Source organism: Prionailurus viverrinus, chromosome B1 (assembly GCF_022837055.1).
Source record: "Prionailurus viverrinus isolate Anna chromosome B1, UM_Priviv_1.0, whole genome shotgun sequence".
Lineage (NCBI taxonomy): Eukaryota > Metazoa > Chordata > Mammalia > Carnivora > Felidae > Prionailurus > Prionailurus viverrinus.
Genome location: NC_062564.1, coordinates 76759833 through 76776543, shown reverse-complemented (window position 1 = coordinate 76776543; position 16711 = coordinate 76759833). Strand labels below are relative to the sequence as shown.

General features: G+C 35.1%; 1 protein-coding gene across 5 annotated transcripts in view; it reads right to left on the bottom strand.

Annotated features, from left to right (window-relative positions):
- Positions 1-16711, bottom strand: part of LRBA (LPS responsive beige-like anchor protein) — a 787622-nt gene that overhangs the window by 653777 nt on the left and 117134 nt on the right. For all 5 annotated transcript variants that reach the window (XM_047856873.1, XM_047856874.1, XM_047856875.1 and 2 more), the window contains exons 10-13: positions 4455-4652; positions 4124-4257; positions 1418-1526; positions 958-1110 (exon numbers count right to left, since the gene is read on the bottom strand). In XM_047856873.1, coding sequence (XP_047712829.1) covers positions 958-1110; positions 1418-1526; positions 4124-4257; positions 4455-4652 — 594 coding nt within the window. The remainder of the gene's footprint in view (positions 1-957; positions 1111-1417; positions 1527-4123; positions 4258-4454; positions 4653-16711) is intronic.

Sequence of the window (16711 nt, the reverse complement as noted above, 5' to 3'; positions counted from 1 at the left end):
CACTATGGAGGTCCCTCAAAAAATTAAAAATTGAACTTCCCTATGATCCAGTAATCAACCTACTGAGAATTTTTCCAAAAAATACAAAAACACTAATTCAAAGGGATATACGCACCCCATGGGGCGCCTGGCTGGCTCAGTCTTGGCAGCATGTGACTTTTCATCTCAGGATCATGAGTTCTAGTCCCACATTGGGTGTAGAGACTAAGTAAATAAATATTTTTTTTAAAAGTAAAGGAATATATGCACCCCTATGTTTATAGCAGCATTGCTTCCAACAGTCAAAATGTGTAAGCAGCCCAAGTGTCTACCGATGAATGAATAAAGAAGATGTGGTACATACATATATAATCAAATATTATTCAGCCATAAAAAGGAATGAAATCTTGCCATTTGCAAGGACATGAATGGAGCTACAGAGTATAATGCTAAGTAAAATAAGTCAGTCAGAGAAAGAAAAATACCATATGATTTCACTCATACGTGAAATTTAAACAAAATAAGTGAGTAAAAGGGGGAAAAAAAACATAAAGACAAACCAAGAAACAGACCCTAAACTATAGAGAACACACTGATGGTTACCAAAAGGGAGCTGGGTAAGGGGATGTGTGAAATAGGTGGTAGGGGTTAAGGACTGCATTTGTTATGATAGCACTGGGTGATGTATGGAATTATTCAATCACTATACAATATACCTGAAACTAATATAACATCGTATTTTAAATGTGTTGGAATTTAAACTTCAAAAAAAAAACTGACACTGCTTTACAAAAGAAAGAAAAGATAACACTTATTTGCAAATATATCTAAAAAAGAAAAAAAAAGCTTAGTCAAAAACTGCAATCTACTAAAATCATATATGACAACATATAGAAGAATAAAAGAAAACCTCATTATTGTAACTGTTCTCAACTACAAAAAGTTAGTGAAGATAGTAAAACAAAACCAATATATTACCTTGGCTGGAGTATGAATCCATATAGCTGGGTTAAGAAGAATGTGATCACACAATTGTTTGAGTAGGGGCATCCCATTCTGCAGATTACTCAGATATTTTGAAAATGCAAGACAAAGTTCAAGTACTGCTCTGTTGACATGGGATTTGGAAGACTGAAAAGAAAAAAATAGATCAAAGGTCACTACCAATACAAGGCAAAGTAAGTACATTAAAGGTTCTCAATACCAGAAAAAAGTTGGCCCACAAACTGCTACAAGTTAAAGATGCCATGAGACTCGATGCCACATTTCTCTAAAAAAGCAATGGAAGCAAGGTAAAACAACAAAAGGTTATTTTAATTTTGGTAATTTTATGTAACCAAGGAGACACACTTGCAGAAAGAATTGCTCAACAACTTAGGAGACCAAATCCATGCCCTCAAAATTAAGAACAAAATATATAATGCATCTCATACTTTACCTTTTCAAGACTATATCCTATTACCAAGAAGCCCTTGCAGGCAAGCATCTGCTCCTGCATAGCAATTGAGTTCTTCAACAACTCCATGATAAAAGCCAGCAAAGTTGAACTGGAACAAAAACAACAGGCAACAGTCTGAAAAACTTACTCTTTTAAAAAAACAAGGTGGGGAGGGGGATTAAATAGATGCAGGCTTTCATCTATCTTAATAAAAAGTTCTCTATTTCAAGGAAAATGAAGTTATAAAATTGTCTCCAACATTATTTGGGGACTGGAATTTGAATGCAGGATTAGGACTTAATTATTTATTTCACGTACTTTATCATCAACCTACTAATAAGTCAATTACTTACAAACAACATGAGAAACATATATAAACTGAACAAAAATTAGCAATGTCTAAAAACAAGTAATAAAATGGCTAACATAAGTATATTAAGGCCTTAAAGAATAGATATAACTTAGATTAGCAAGTATATTCAATTTTAGAGAGTTAGAGGCCAGAGGCAAAAGACACATGGAGCAAATACACTAGGAAAGAAATACTTAGAATGTGTTAGGGCTCCAGACTAGCCTGGTTAATGAAGAAGATAAAAAAGTAAATTTGGGGGGCGCCTGGGTGGCTCAGTCGGTTAAGCGTCCGACTTCAGCTCAGGTCACGATCTCGCGGTCCGTGAGTTCAAGCCCCGCATCGGGCTCTGGGCTGATGGCTCAGAGCCTGGAGCCTGCTTCGGATTCTGTGTCTCCCTCTCTCTCTGCCCCTCCCCCGTTCATGCTCTGTCTCTCTCTGTCTCAAAAATAAACAAACATTAAAAAAAAATTAAAAAAAAAAAAAAGTAAATTTGGAATTTACAAATCCTCAAACACTAATTCAACAATTTTGTACATTATCCCAAAAGGAAAATCGTAATTCTGTAGAAAGTTGAGAAGACTTTTAAAACTGAATAGGGGCTAAGGCCATGCTCCTATCCTCACTTTTAGAAATACACAAAATGGAATGGAATGAAGATCACCTGTTACCTCCTTTTCTCAAAGCCTCTGAGACACCCCCACAAACAAACTAGAAGCCAACCTCCTCCCTCGACACAAGTGCTTTTAAAACTGTCAGCAATTTTGGGGTGCCTTCACTCAGTCCGTTAAGCGTCCGACTTTGGCTCATGTCATGATCTCATGGTTTGTGAGTTTGAGCCCCGCATTGGGCTCTGTGCTGACAGCTTGGAGCCTGGAGCCTGCTTCACAGATTCTGTGTCTTCCTTTCTCTCTAACCCTCCCTCACTTGTGTTCTGTCTCTCTCTCTCTCTCTCTCTCTCTCTCTCTCTCGAAAATAAATAATAAACATTAAAAAAATTTTTGTTAAGTCTTCATTTTCAATAAAGATAAAAATTTTAAAAAAAGAAAGGGAGAACCAAGAAAAAATAACTGAGCTCTGTTACAGAAGTTTCAGACCAGGACACATAGAAAAATTAATGAAGTAGCAATATGTCAAGGATAACTTTAATTATTTTAATGTAGACAATAAATACTTGATTTGATATCTCATTCATTTAAAAAAAAAAGTCACTTTGTTGCCTAAACGTCTCAAGAGAATTATTACATCATGAAATACATACATTGATTAATTGATATCAAATTACACAAAATCAGGGAATTCTAAAAATGAATAATGAAACACTCATTTACTCAAATAATACATTAAACATAATTACTAGTCTCACTAGAATATACAGCCATGAAAAATTCATTTAGACACCCCTCCAATGTTTTATATTATGTCCTCATATCTTTCCCTTTTTTAGACTCTATACTGTAAGAGACAAATGTGTCCAACATACAATCTAGTGTTTTCAAAAAGACCAAATGTAAATAATAAATAACATCATTAAAAATTTCAGTTTTAATTTAGTTATATGCAATAATTAAAATGAAAAGCTAAATCCCCATAATGAATCACTGCCATGTAATAATCTAAAATAACTTTTGGGCGCCTGGGTGGCGCAGTCGGTTAAGCGTCCGACTTCAGCCAGGTCACGATCTTGCGGTCCGTGAGTTCGAGCCCCGCGTCAGGCTCTGGGCTGATGGCTCGGAGCCTGGAGCCTGTTTCCAAATCTGTGTCTCCCTCTCTCTGTCTGCCCCTCCCCCGTTCATGCTCTGTCTCTCTCTGTCCCAAAAATAAAATAAAAAAAAAAACGTTGAAAAAAATAAAATAACTTTTTAAATTAGAATGATAGACAAAAATGTATTCATTTTTGCTAAATCATTATTTCTAAATTTATTCTAAGAGAAGTTTATTATATTTTTTACACCTTCCATATTTCCTACTGATAAAGAATTTAGATTACGACTACTTTTTTTTTTTTTTTGAAAGAAAGAGAGACTGCAAGTGGCACAAAGGGGCAGAGGGAAAGAATCTTAAGCAGGCTCCATGATCAGCACAGAGCCCCCCGACATGGGGCTGGATACCACCACCCTGATATCATGACCTAAGCCAAAACCAAGAGGTGGATGCTCAATCATGAGCCACCCAGATGCCCCTAATACTACTATTACTGACAGGAATTTGTAGTAACCTTTAAAGTTCACAAATTTCTTTACATACATTCTTTTAACCCTACCAACAAATTTAAAAGGCAGAAAAAATATTGTGCAGCTCAACAGTAATAAAAGTCATCCTCACATCCACTTCAAGAACAAAATAATGGCACTCACCATATAGTCAAGTCAACCTCATCAGATAAATATTGCCTATAATCCAACTGTGCAAAAAGTGGAAACAGCACTTGTACTCCTCCAATTGAATGCATAGCACTTTGAATGGAATGTGTTAAAACTGCTTTCACATCCTTGTAAAACAGAAAACACAGTAAAGATTCCAATGATTTCCTTTCCCAAACAATAAAAAAAGCATAACAAGAACAATACCTTATATCACATTTATTAATAGAAGCTACCTAATATACCTCACTAAAATTTACCATGAAAAATATTCTTAAAAGATTATATATAAAAAATAAAAAATAAAAAATGTCATAGCTAGTACCTGGAGCATGAGTGCATGCGGTGAATGAACAAAAATTGAAGGGTTGTCCTTAGGGGATGATTCAAGGCAGAGCTGGGCATCTGTAGCACGTGGATTGTACGTGAATGCAATGGCACTAGAAAGTTTGCCATCATACAAAAGAAGTTTGTGATGCTCAGCAAGAAACAGATCACTTTCCGCTTTGAATTTAAATGTACCCTAAAAATAAAGAGTAAAACAGTTAAAACAGTATACCACAAAAAGAAAATCTAGATACAAATCACCAGATACAAAAATTTAAGGAATATATCTTTAATCATTTTCCTAACAATATCAAGTAAGAAGAGCCCTATTTCATTACTTCTTTAGTGGACTGTATTCGTTTTAAAGATACAATGAAAATCAAGTCGGTATTAAAACCTTACATTTGGGGCGCCCAGGTGGCTCAGTCGGTTAAGCATCCGACTTCGGCTCAGGTCATGATCTCACAGTCCGTGAGTTCGAGCCCCGTGTCGGGCTCTGTGCTGACAGCTCAGAGCCAGGAGCCTGTTTCAGATTCTGTGTCTCCCTCTTTCTCTCTCCTCCCCCGCTCATGCTCTCTTTCTTCTCAAAAATAAATAAACGTCAAAAAAAAAATTTTTTTTTAAACTTACATTTAAAAAGTATAAAACGTAGTGTCCTATGGCACATATTTTATCATTTTTTTCACTGTACTTCGTCTTTTTGGATTTTTTTTTAAGAGAGAGAGAGGAAGAGCGTGAGTGGGAGAGAGGGACAAAGGGAGAGAGAGAAGGGGAATCCCAAGCAGTTTCTGTGCTCCATGCAGAGCCTGACACTGGGCTCAATCCCACAACCCTAAGATCATGACCTGTGCCCAAAACAAGAGTCAGACACTCAACCAACTGAGCCACCCAGGTGCCCCCTTTTTGGATTTCTTTCATTGTGGTTATTAACACAGTACATAAAATGTACCATCTTAAACATTTTTAACTGTACAGTACAGTAAGTAGTATTAACTATATGCATATTGTTATATAACAAATCTCTAGAACTTTTACATCATGTAAAACTGAAGTTCAGTATATATTTAACATCTCATTTCTACCACTCCCCATTCCCTGGCAACCACCATATTCTACTTTCTGATTCTGTAAGTGTGACTTTTTTGTAACTCATATAAGTGTAATCTTTTTGTTTGCATACTTTTTATTTTCTTATTTCACTTAGTATCATGTCTCAAGCTTGACTACTTGGTAGCATGCATCAGAATTTCCTTCTTTTTAAAACTAAATAGTATTCCACTGTACATACATACTACATTGTATCTATTCATGTGTCCATGGACAATTAGGTTCCTTCAACCTCTTGACTATTGTGAATGATGCTACAATAAACTTGAATATGAAAATATCTCTTTCAGATCCTGCTTTTAATTCTTCTGCATATGTACACAAAAGTAAGAAAGCTCAATCATAGGGTAATTCTAATCTTGATTCTTAAAGAACCACCATACTGCTTTCCATAGAGCCTACAGCATTCTACATCTCCACTAAACATCCCCATATATGCATTCCACATATGCACTAAACAGTGCATACGGGTACATATTTCTCCATACCCTAGCCAATACTTACTATTTTCAGTTTTGTTTTTTATACTAGCCATCCTAATGTGGTATGAGGTGGTATCTACTGTAGTTCTGATCTGCATTTCTCTGCTGATTTCTAATGTTAACCATCTTTTCATGTTTGTTTGCAATTTGAGTATCTTCTTTGGAGAAATGTTTATGCAAGTCTTTTGCCCACTTTTTTAGTGGGTTATTTGGAGATTTTTGTTGTTCAGTTGTAGGACTTCATTATAGATTCTGGATATTAACCCTTTATCAACTATATGGTTTTGTAACATGTTTTCTCATTTCACAGTTTGCTTTTTCACTCAATTCCTTGATACATAAAAGCTTTGACATGCCAAAGATTTTGAGATGGAAGACCCATTTGTCTATTTTTATCTTTGTTGCCTGTTTTGGTGTCATATCCAAAACATCACTGTCAAACTCAATGTCATGATGATTTTCCTCTGCTTTCAGGTAGGAACCTTATGTGTCTTAGGTTTAGGTCTTTAATTCATTTTGAGTTAATTCTGATATATGTTGTAAAGTAAGGATCAAAATTCACTATTTACCGTGTAGATATCTACTTTTCACAAATCCAGGTTTTAAAAAGACTAGCCAGGGGCACCTGAGTGGCTCAGTCGGTAAAGCGTCAGCTCTGGCTCAGGTCATGATCTCATGGTTCCTGAGTTCAAGCCCCCACGTCGGACTCTATGCTGACAGCTCAGAGCCTGGAGCCTGCCTCAGATTCTGTGTCACCCTCTGTCTGCCCCTCCCCCACTTGCACTCTGTCTCTCGCTCTGTCTCTAAAATAAATAAACATTAAAGAAAAAAAAATTTTTAAGACTATCCTTTCTCCATTGTGTGTGGTGTTTGCATCTTTGTAGAAGATCATTTGAGTATATGTGCAAAGATTTATTTCTGGACTCTGAATTCTGTTCTATTAGTCCATAGATCTACCTTTATGCAAGCACCATAACGTTTTGATTACTATCCCTTTGTAATATGTCTTGAAATCGAGAAGTGTGAGACCTCTAATCATGTTCTTCTTTTTCAAGGTTGTGGCTATCTGGAGACCCTTGAAATTTCATTTAAATTTTAGGGATTTTTTTTCCATTTCTGCAAAAAAATACTATTTGGATTTTGATAGGAACTGTACTGAATTTGTACATCACGTTCAGCAGTATGCATTCTTTAACAATTGCAAGTCTTTCAATCCATGAACCGAGGGTATCATTCCATTTTGTGGCTTGATTTCTTTCAACAATGTTATAGACTTTTCAGTGTACAAGTCTTAAGCCATCCTTAGGTAAGTTGTTCCTAAGTATTCCTTTTTTACGCTTTTGTAAATGAGATTGTTGTTTTTCCTTCTCAGGTTGTTCACTGTTGGTATAGAGAGACACAGCTGATTTTTGTTCTTGGCTTGTATCCTGCAAGCTTGTTGAATTTATCAGTTGTAACAGGTTTTCATTTAGAATTTTCTACATATAAGATCAAGTCATCTGTGAAAAGATAATTTTACTTCATCCCTTCCAACTGGGATGCCTTTTATTTCCTCCTCCTGACTAACTGCTCTAAGACTGCGAGGACTGTGGCCTACAGAAATGGTGAGAATGGGAATCCTTGCCTTGTTCCTGTTCTTAGAGAAAAAGCTTTCAGTCTTTCACTAATGCATATGTCAGCTGTGGGCTTTTCATATGTAGCCTTATTATTTTGAAGTAGTTTCCTTCACTAGTAATTTGTTGAGTGTTTTTATAATTAAAGAATAAACTTTGTCCAACAGTTTTTTTGCATCAATTGAGATGACTGTGTGGTTTGTGTCCTTTACTCTGTTAACATGTATATTGCAATGATTGACTTTCATATGTCCTCCATTCCAGGACTAAGTCTCTGCTGGTGACAGACTATGATCCTTTTGGGGTGCTCTTGAATTTGCCTTGTTAGTATTTTGTTGAGGATTTTTGCATCAAAATTAATCAGGGATACTGGTCTATAGTTATCTTGTAGTGCCTTTGGCTATGGTATCAAAGTAATGCTGACCTCCTAAATTGAGTTTGGAGGGTGTCTGTGGCTTAGCTGAGCATCTGACTCTTAGTTTCAGCTCAGATCATGACCTCACAGTTTTGTAGGGTCGAGCCCCGCGTCAAGGTCTGCACTGACAGTGCGAAGCCTGCTTGAGAGTCTCTGTCTCCCTCTCTCTCTGCCTCTCCCCTACTCATTCTGTCTTTCAAAATAAATAAACTTTAAAAAGTTATGAGTTTGGAAGTATTCCCTCCTCTTCATTTTTTGAAAGAGTTGAGGAAGATTGTTGTTAATTCTTCTTTAATGTTTGAATACTCCAGTGAAATCCTATGCAGTACACAGCTTTTCCTTATTCAGAGGTTTTGGATTATGGATTCAATGTCCTTAGTACCTACAGTCTCTCCAGATTTTCTCTTGATAGGCAGTGTGTTTCCAAGAATATCCATTTCTTCTATATTATTCAATTTGCTGATATAAAATTGTTCATAGTAGTCTCCTAATTCTTTTTAGATTCATGGCATTAGTAATAATTCTTCTTTCATTTTATTTTTTTCTTCTTTCATTTCTTTTAGTTATTAGGTCTTCTCTTTTATCTTAATCTAGCTAAGAACTTGTCAGGTTTGTAGATCTTTAAAAAAAACTCTTAGTTTTGTTAATTTTTTTTCTATTATTGTTCTAGTCTCTATATCATTTATTTCTACTTTGAATATTTATCATGTCCTTTCCTCTGATAACTATGGAATTACTTTGCTCTTCTTTTTCTAGTTCCTTGAAGGGAAAAATTAGTTATTGATCTGAGATCTTCCTTTATTCTTTTAAAGGACTATAAACATTCCTCTTGGTACTGCTTTCCCTAAATCCCATAAAGTTTGATATGTTGTCTTCACTTGGCTCCAGAAATTTCCTGGAGATTTCTTTGACACACTAGTTGTATGAGAGTGTGTTGTTTGATTTCCACAAATTTGTGTATTTTCCAGATTCCTTCTACTATTGACTTAATTTTATTGGGGTAAACAAAAGTATTTGGTATTATGATTTCAGTATTATTAAATTTGTTAATTTTGTGGCCTAATATGTTGTCTATCCTGAAGAATGTCCCATAGGAGCTTGAGAAGGATGTGTATTCTATTGGTGTTTGGTGGGGTGTTCTGTATGTGTTTGTTAGGGTCCAACTGGTCTACATTGTTGTTCATGGTCTCTGTTTCTTTAGTAATCTCTCTGGTTGGTCTATCCGTTAATAAAAGCGTTTTGAAATATCCTACCATTATTGTGTTAATACATACTTCTCCCTTCAATTCTGTCAAGGTCTGTTTCATATATTTTGCAGCCATAAAGTTAGGTGTATATATTTTTAATTATTATATCTTCCTCGTGAATTGACACTTTTATCATTATATAATTTCCTTCTTTGAGTCTTGTAACAGATTTTGAATTAAAGTCTAATTTGGAGGAGCGTCTGGGTGGCCCAGGCAGTTCAGTGTCCGACTCTTGATTTCAGCTCAGGTCACGATCCCAGAGTCAAGGGATTGAGCCCCGTGTCAGGCTCCACAATGAGTGTGGAACCTACTGAAGATTTTCTCTCCCTGTGGCCCTCTCCCCTGCTTGCACTCACTCTCTCTCTCTCTCTCTCTCTCTCAAATGAATAAATGAAGTCTATTTTTTCTGATATACACATGGCCAACCCTGCTCTCTTTTGCTTACCATTTGCATGGACTATCTTCTTCCATCCCTTCATATTCCATATTAGACCTATGGTGTCTCTCTTATAGACCAAAGACAGTTGGGTTTTGTTTTTTTAAATCCATTAGCCAATGGGTGATGGATATTAAGGAGGGCACTTATGATGTGCACTGGCTGTTATTTTTAAGTGACAAATCACTAAATTCTATTCCTGAAACCAATATTACACTCTATGATAACTAACTAGAATTTAAATAAAAATTTAGGAGAAAAAATCCATTTAGCCTATTTCTTTTAAGTGAGAAGTTTAATGCATTTACATTTAAAGTAGTTAGCGACTCACTATTGCCATTTTTGTTCACTATAATTTGCTAATTGACTTCTTTTATATGCCAATGATTGTTGGTATTTATATCCCTTTCTCCTTTTGTGTTAAGTTCTATAGGTATTTTCTTTGCCATATCCATAGGAATTACATAAAACATCTTAAAGTTATAAAACTATTTTTTTTTTACTTTTTTTAGACATTTATTTATTACTGAGAGACAGAGAGAGACAGAGCATGAGCATGGGAGGAGCAGAGAGAGGAGGAGACAGAATCCCAAGCAGGCTCCAGGCTCTGAGATGTCAGCACAGAGCCCGATGCAGGGCTCAAACTCACAAACCCGTGAGACCATGACCTAAGCCGAAGTCGGACGCTTAACCAATTGAGCCACCCAGGCATCCCTATAATATTCTACTTTAAGCCAATAACGGCTTAAGTTCAATCACATACAAAACCTTTACACATTTACATCTCCATCACCCGATTTTATGTTAGTGATATCAAAAATTACATCTTTTCATATTATGTATAGTTTTAGATTTTTATGCTTTTTCTCTTAAAGTCTGTATCAGAATTGAAAGTAATTTATGCAGGGGCGCATGGGTGGCTTAGTCAGTTAAGCATCCGACTCCTGGTTTCAGCTCCGGTCATGATCTCACATTAAGTTCAAGTCCCACATCGGGCTCCACGCTGACAGTGCAAAGCCTGCTTGGGATCTCTCTCCCACTCCTTCTTTCTCTGTCTCTCCTGATCTCTCTCTCTGTCTCAAAATAAATAAACAAACCTAAAAAAAGTGATTTATGCACTAACATTACAAGATTACAAGATTCTATATTTGCGTATATATTTACCTTTACCAGAAAGCTCATATTTTATCTTTTAAATCATTCTTGTTTTTTTTTTTAGGTTTATTTTTTTAGAGAGACAGCATGAGCAGGGGAAGAGGCAGAGAGAGACGGGAACAGAGGATCCATAGCAGGCTCTGTGCTGAGAGCAGAGAGCCCGATATGGGGCTCAAACCCACAAATCATGAGATAACTTGAGCTGAAGTAGACTGAGGCACCCAGGCGCCCCTTAAACCATACTTCTAAGTAATCACAGACAAGGATTTTTTTCTTTAGTTTAACTATAACCACTTAAAGCTTAATGGAACATCTTTTCCAACAAAGACTTGCTGGATTCAACTTGTGAATTCTGCTTCAATACCGCTATAAAAATAAAATGTAAAACACACTAAGACTGCCTTTATCTTTCTGACTTTTACACAAAACATTTTAAAAGCTTTAATATATTATTTTTCTAAAATTTCTGCCCCCTTGATAAGCAGTTAATAAATCTGTAAGCATTGATTTAATATTCTTTTTTAATTTAATGAAAGCTGATTACAAAGGGAATTTTAGCATAAGTGAAATAAATGCTTTTAAATAATAAATACTTTTGAGGGGAAATGTCATTTGGGCAACCTACAAAAGCTAACCTATTTACCAACTTACAATATATAGACATATAATATGGGAGATTATATAATTCATTTTCCAAAGGCAGAAACTAAGAAAGTCTAAAGAAATAAGTGACTTCTTTGAGTCCACAAAGTTAATCTGTGGCAGAGTAAAGATCAGAAACTAGTTCAATTAAACAAATAATTTAGCCTGTGCTACTATTCAAAGTACAGTATGTCAACATTAGCGGGTAAAAATTTTGAAAACAAATAGCTAAACATTTTTTCTACTTTGTTTGGAATTGAGGAATAAATCACTACCACTAACCAATCTAAACAAAACTAAATCTAAAACTAAAACTAAGACTTTCACATATTTCAGGAATTGCTGCTAAATTTATAGAAACAATATTCATGTGTAAATACTATTTGATATGATTAATTAAAATAAAAAAATACCCTTTCAAAGTACTTAAAGCAACATGGTACTTCATCAAACACTAAGACAATATGAAAGAAGTATTTAACCCTTCATTTCTTTTGAAATATTTATTATTTTAATCTTTAAAGCACTGAATCAATTGCAATTGCCTAGAAGCAATCCTGAGATTGCTGGTTTTCCATATCCCTGCTACCTTAAGTTATAAGGGGTTCTCTAAAACATGGATTATACAACACAACAGATTTCAACAGTAAAAAATAAAGCAAGAAGTAATTCTAGGATCATCAATTTCTCACATAACATGATTTTCAGTACAGTTTTATCACTATCTGAACATACATATGAGGAAAAGATGACTCAAATGTTAGAGATGACTACCGATAAGATTTTTGATCTAGCACTAATACCAGCAGTTATTTCTACACATTTACCATTAAGATGCCTTTCTGGACCTCAGTATACTTCATGGATAAGAATATAAACTATGACCAAGTGTGATTATCCTGGGAACAAAAGGTTGATTTAACAATATCTGAACAATTTAATATACTATATTAAGAAAAACAAAAGACAACAATTGTGATCATCCCAAAAGAAGCACAAAGAACAAATGACAAAATCCAGCAACGTTTCATGATGAAAACACTCAACAGACTAGGAATAAAAGTGAACTTCCTCAAATAAACAAAGAACATCTACAAACAGCTAACAGCAAACACCATACTGATGGCAAAAAAAATGGAATGCTTTTTCTCCTAAGATCAGTAAAAATACAGGGATGTCTGCTTTCAACACTTTCCTTGTTTTTTCTTTTTTAATTTAATTGCAGTAAAACCACTTAACAGGAGATCTATCCTCTTAACAGATATTAAGTGTACAATACAGTATTTTTATAGGCACAATGTTGTACAGCAGATCACTCGAACATGTTCACCTTGTATAACTGGAATTTTATACCCACTGATTGTCAATTCTCCTTTTCTCTCTCCCCCAGCCCATGGCAACCACCCTTCAATTCTTTGTTTCTATGAGTTTGATATTTTAGATATCTCCTATGAGTGGAATCATGCATTATTTGCCTTTCTATGACTGATATATGTGTCTCCCTCTCTCTCTCTCTGCCACTCCCCTGATCGCACTCCGTCTCTGTCTCTCTCTCTCAAAAATAAATAGAATTAAAAAAAATTTTTTTACAGATACTAAAAATAGCTAAACAATCTTGCAAAAGAATAAAGTTGGAGGACTCAGGCTTCCTGACTTAAAAAATGAATTACAGAGGTGCCTGAGTGGCTCAGTCGGTTAAGTGTCTTGACTCTTGATTTCAGTTCAGGTCATGATTTCACTTTATGAGTTTGAGTCTTGCATCGGGCTCTATGCTGACAGTGCAATGCCTGCTTGGGATTCTCTCTTTCTCTCTCCCTCTCTCACTCCCCTTTCTCTCTCTCTCTCAAAATAAATAAATTAACTTAAAAAAATGTATTACAAAACTGCAGTATTCAAGACTGTGTTCTACTGGCCTAGGGATACAGTTTGATGAAACAGAATTTAAAGTCCAGATATAAACACTTAGATTTAAGACACATAGTATCTATACTCATACTGACTGTAAACTATGTAAACACTCCAATTAAAAGGAAAGATTATCAGAGTTGATAAAAAAGCAAAACTCATTTTATAAAATTCAATATGTCTCTGATAATAATTCTCTGGAAACCAGAAATGGAAATTTCCCAACTCGATAAAAGGCATCTATAAAATATGTATGATTGCTTTCCCCCTAAAATCAGAAACAACGCAAAAATGTCTATTCTCACCAGTTCTATTTAATTATTTATACTGGTGGTCTTAGTACAAAACAAAAAAGGGAAGAGGCATAAAGACTGGAAATGAAGAAATAAAATTTACAGTCTATAATAACATATGTATAGGAAATCCTAGAATACTCTAGTAAAACTAATAGCAAAGCTATTAGTAAAACTAATAGCAAGGTCAATAAACAAAATTCAACTATACACTAGAAACAAATAATTAGAAACTGAGACTTGAAATACAACTTATTACTTGAAAAACATTAAACACTTAAGAATACATTTAACAAAATGTATATATCACCTATACAAAGAAAACCAAAAAACAGTGCTGGAAGAAATTAAAGAAAACCTAAATAAATAGAGAGATACATCATATTCACAGGCTGGAAAAATCAGTATCAGTAGGATGGCCAATTCTTCTCTAATTGATCTAATATTCAATATAATACCAAATAAAATCCCAGTAGACATTTCTCTAGAAATTGATAAGCGAGTTCTAAAAAATATATCTGGAAATGCAAAGGGTTTAGAAAGCCAAAACAATTTGAAAAAGAAAAATAAAGTGAGGTTTCAGACTTCCTGTTTTCAATGCTCGCTGTGAAACTAACATTAATCAAGATAATACCATATTGGCATAAGAAAGACATAGAAGTCATTGAAATATAAAGATGCCAAGGTAAGGCAATGGAGGAAGAATGCAATTTATAAAACAACAGTACTGGGGTGTCCATATTGGCGGGGGGGCGGGGAGGGAAGAACCTTGACCCTTGACACAAAAAATAAGTTAAAATGGATCACAGGCCTAAACAAAAATGCTGAAACTGTAAGAGAAAAACACATGAGAAAATCTTTCCAACCAATCTGTTCTTCAAAAGACACATTACGAAAACAAAAAGGTGGAGCACCTGGCTGGCTCAGTCAGTGGAGAGTACAACTCTTGATGTCAGTTCAGGTCATGATCCCAGGGTTCTGGGATCAAGCCCCACACTGGGCTCCACACTGAGCATGGAGCCTGCTTAGGATTCTCTCTCTCTCCCACTGCCCCTCTCCCCCACTCATACTCATTCTCTCTCCTAAAAAAAAAAAAAAAAAAAGAAAGAAAGAAAAAAAAAAGGAAGGAAAGAAGAACGAAAGAATGAAAGAAAGAAAGAAAAGTTTTAAAATAAAGAAAGAAAATAAGACAAGACACAAACCAGGGGAGAAATATTTGTAACTCATACATCTGATAAAATTCTTGTATACAGAATATATAAAGAAATCTCAAAACTTAATAAGAAAACAAACAACCAAACAAAAAATACACAAAAGATGTGAACACACTTCACAAAGGAACATACAAAAATGATCGATAAGCAAAAAAAAAGATGCTTGGGATCTCTACTCATTATAATAAGCAAATTAAAACCAAACTGAAATACAGCTACATACTCACTGAGATGCCTAATATTAAAAAGACCAGCAATACAAGATGTTAAGGATGTGGAGCAAGTAGAAAGCTCATATACTGCTTATAGAAATGTAAAACTATACAACTACCTTGGAAGAGGGTTTGGCAACTTCAGTTACCATATCAGTTAGTAATTCCACTCTTAAATATTTATGAAATAAAATGTGGCAGCACAAAGATTTATACACCAATATTCAGAGCAGCTTGTTCCTAACAGCCCAAAACTGGAAATAACCCTAATGTCCATCAATAGAAGAATGCATTAAAAAATTGTAGATATGGGGGCATCTGGCTGGCTCAGTCAATAAAGCATGCGACTCTTGATCTTGGGGTTATAAGTTGGAGCCCCATGATGGGTGTAGTGATTAGTTAAAAAAAGGAATAAAATCCTTTTTTAAAAAATTGTGATATATTAATACAATGGAATGCTACTTAGCGATAAAAAGAAACTACTACAACATAACAACATGGCATGACTCTCACAAGAAACCAAACTCTGAAGGAGCACATGCAGCATGATTCCACTTACATAAAACCTTAAGAAAAACAAATCTACTCTAGTGACAGAAAGCAGATTAACAGTTTCTCTCAAGAAGAATGCAGTGGAGTTAGAGAAGTGGAAGGAACTGACTGGGGAGGGGCACAACTGAACATGTGCAGGAACAGAATTATTCCATTTATTTAATGTTGTGGGAGTTACACTTTTGTCAAAACTAATTAAAATAAAAATATACTGAATGTAATGGTATGTAAATCAACTCAGGAAAATTGGTTTTGTTTTCAGAAAAACAGAGCAGACTAACATGCTCCTTGAAACCAAACTAGAGTAACAATGGCTTAACCCAGAGATTCCCATTTTTTTTTTTTTTAATGTTGATTTATTTGGAGCAGGGGAGGGACAGAGAGACAGGAGAGAGAGAAAGAATGTCAAGCAGGCTCCTTGCTGCCAGCACAGAGCCCAACACAGGGCTTGAACTCAGGAACTATGAGATCAATGTCCTAAGCTGAAATCAGAGAAGTTGCTTAACCAACTGAGCCACCCAGGCACCCCACAAATTCTTAGTTCATGACAGTCTTAGCATTGCAGTAACTGTTTATGGTGCTTTAGATCAAAATAAATACTACTAAATAGTTTGGTTCAAACAACTTTATATTTTAATAATTTAACAGCCATTTGAAAAAATTAAGGAACAAGTCAAAAGAAAAAATGTCTCTTTCATTATATTAGCAAAATTAGTTATTAATTTTTATGCATATTGAACAATGCATGAACTCTCTCAAATTTGGAATCAGATTTCACACCATCATCCTCATTTCCTTTTCCACATTAATTTCCACATGGTACTTGTTTTTAATCACAGTAACTGTTGAAAATTTAGTTATGCAAAAACTGACATCATCAAATGCAGCATGAATGCAAGTTGAAACTTGAGCTAGTAATATGCACAGAGGCCCACATGACAAGTATACTGTGTTTCCCTCAAAAATTTAAAGTATCCTTCAG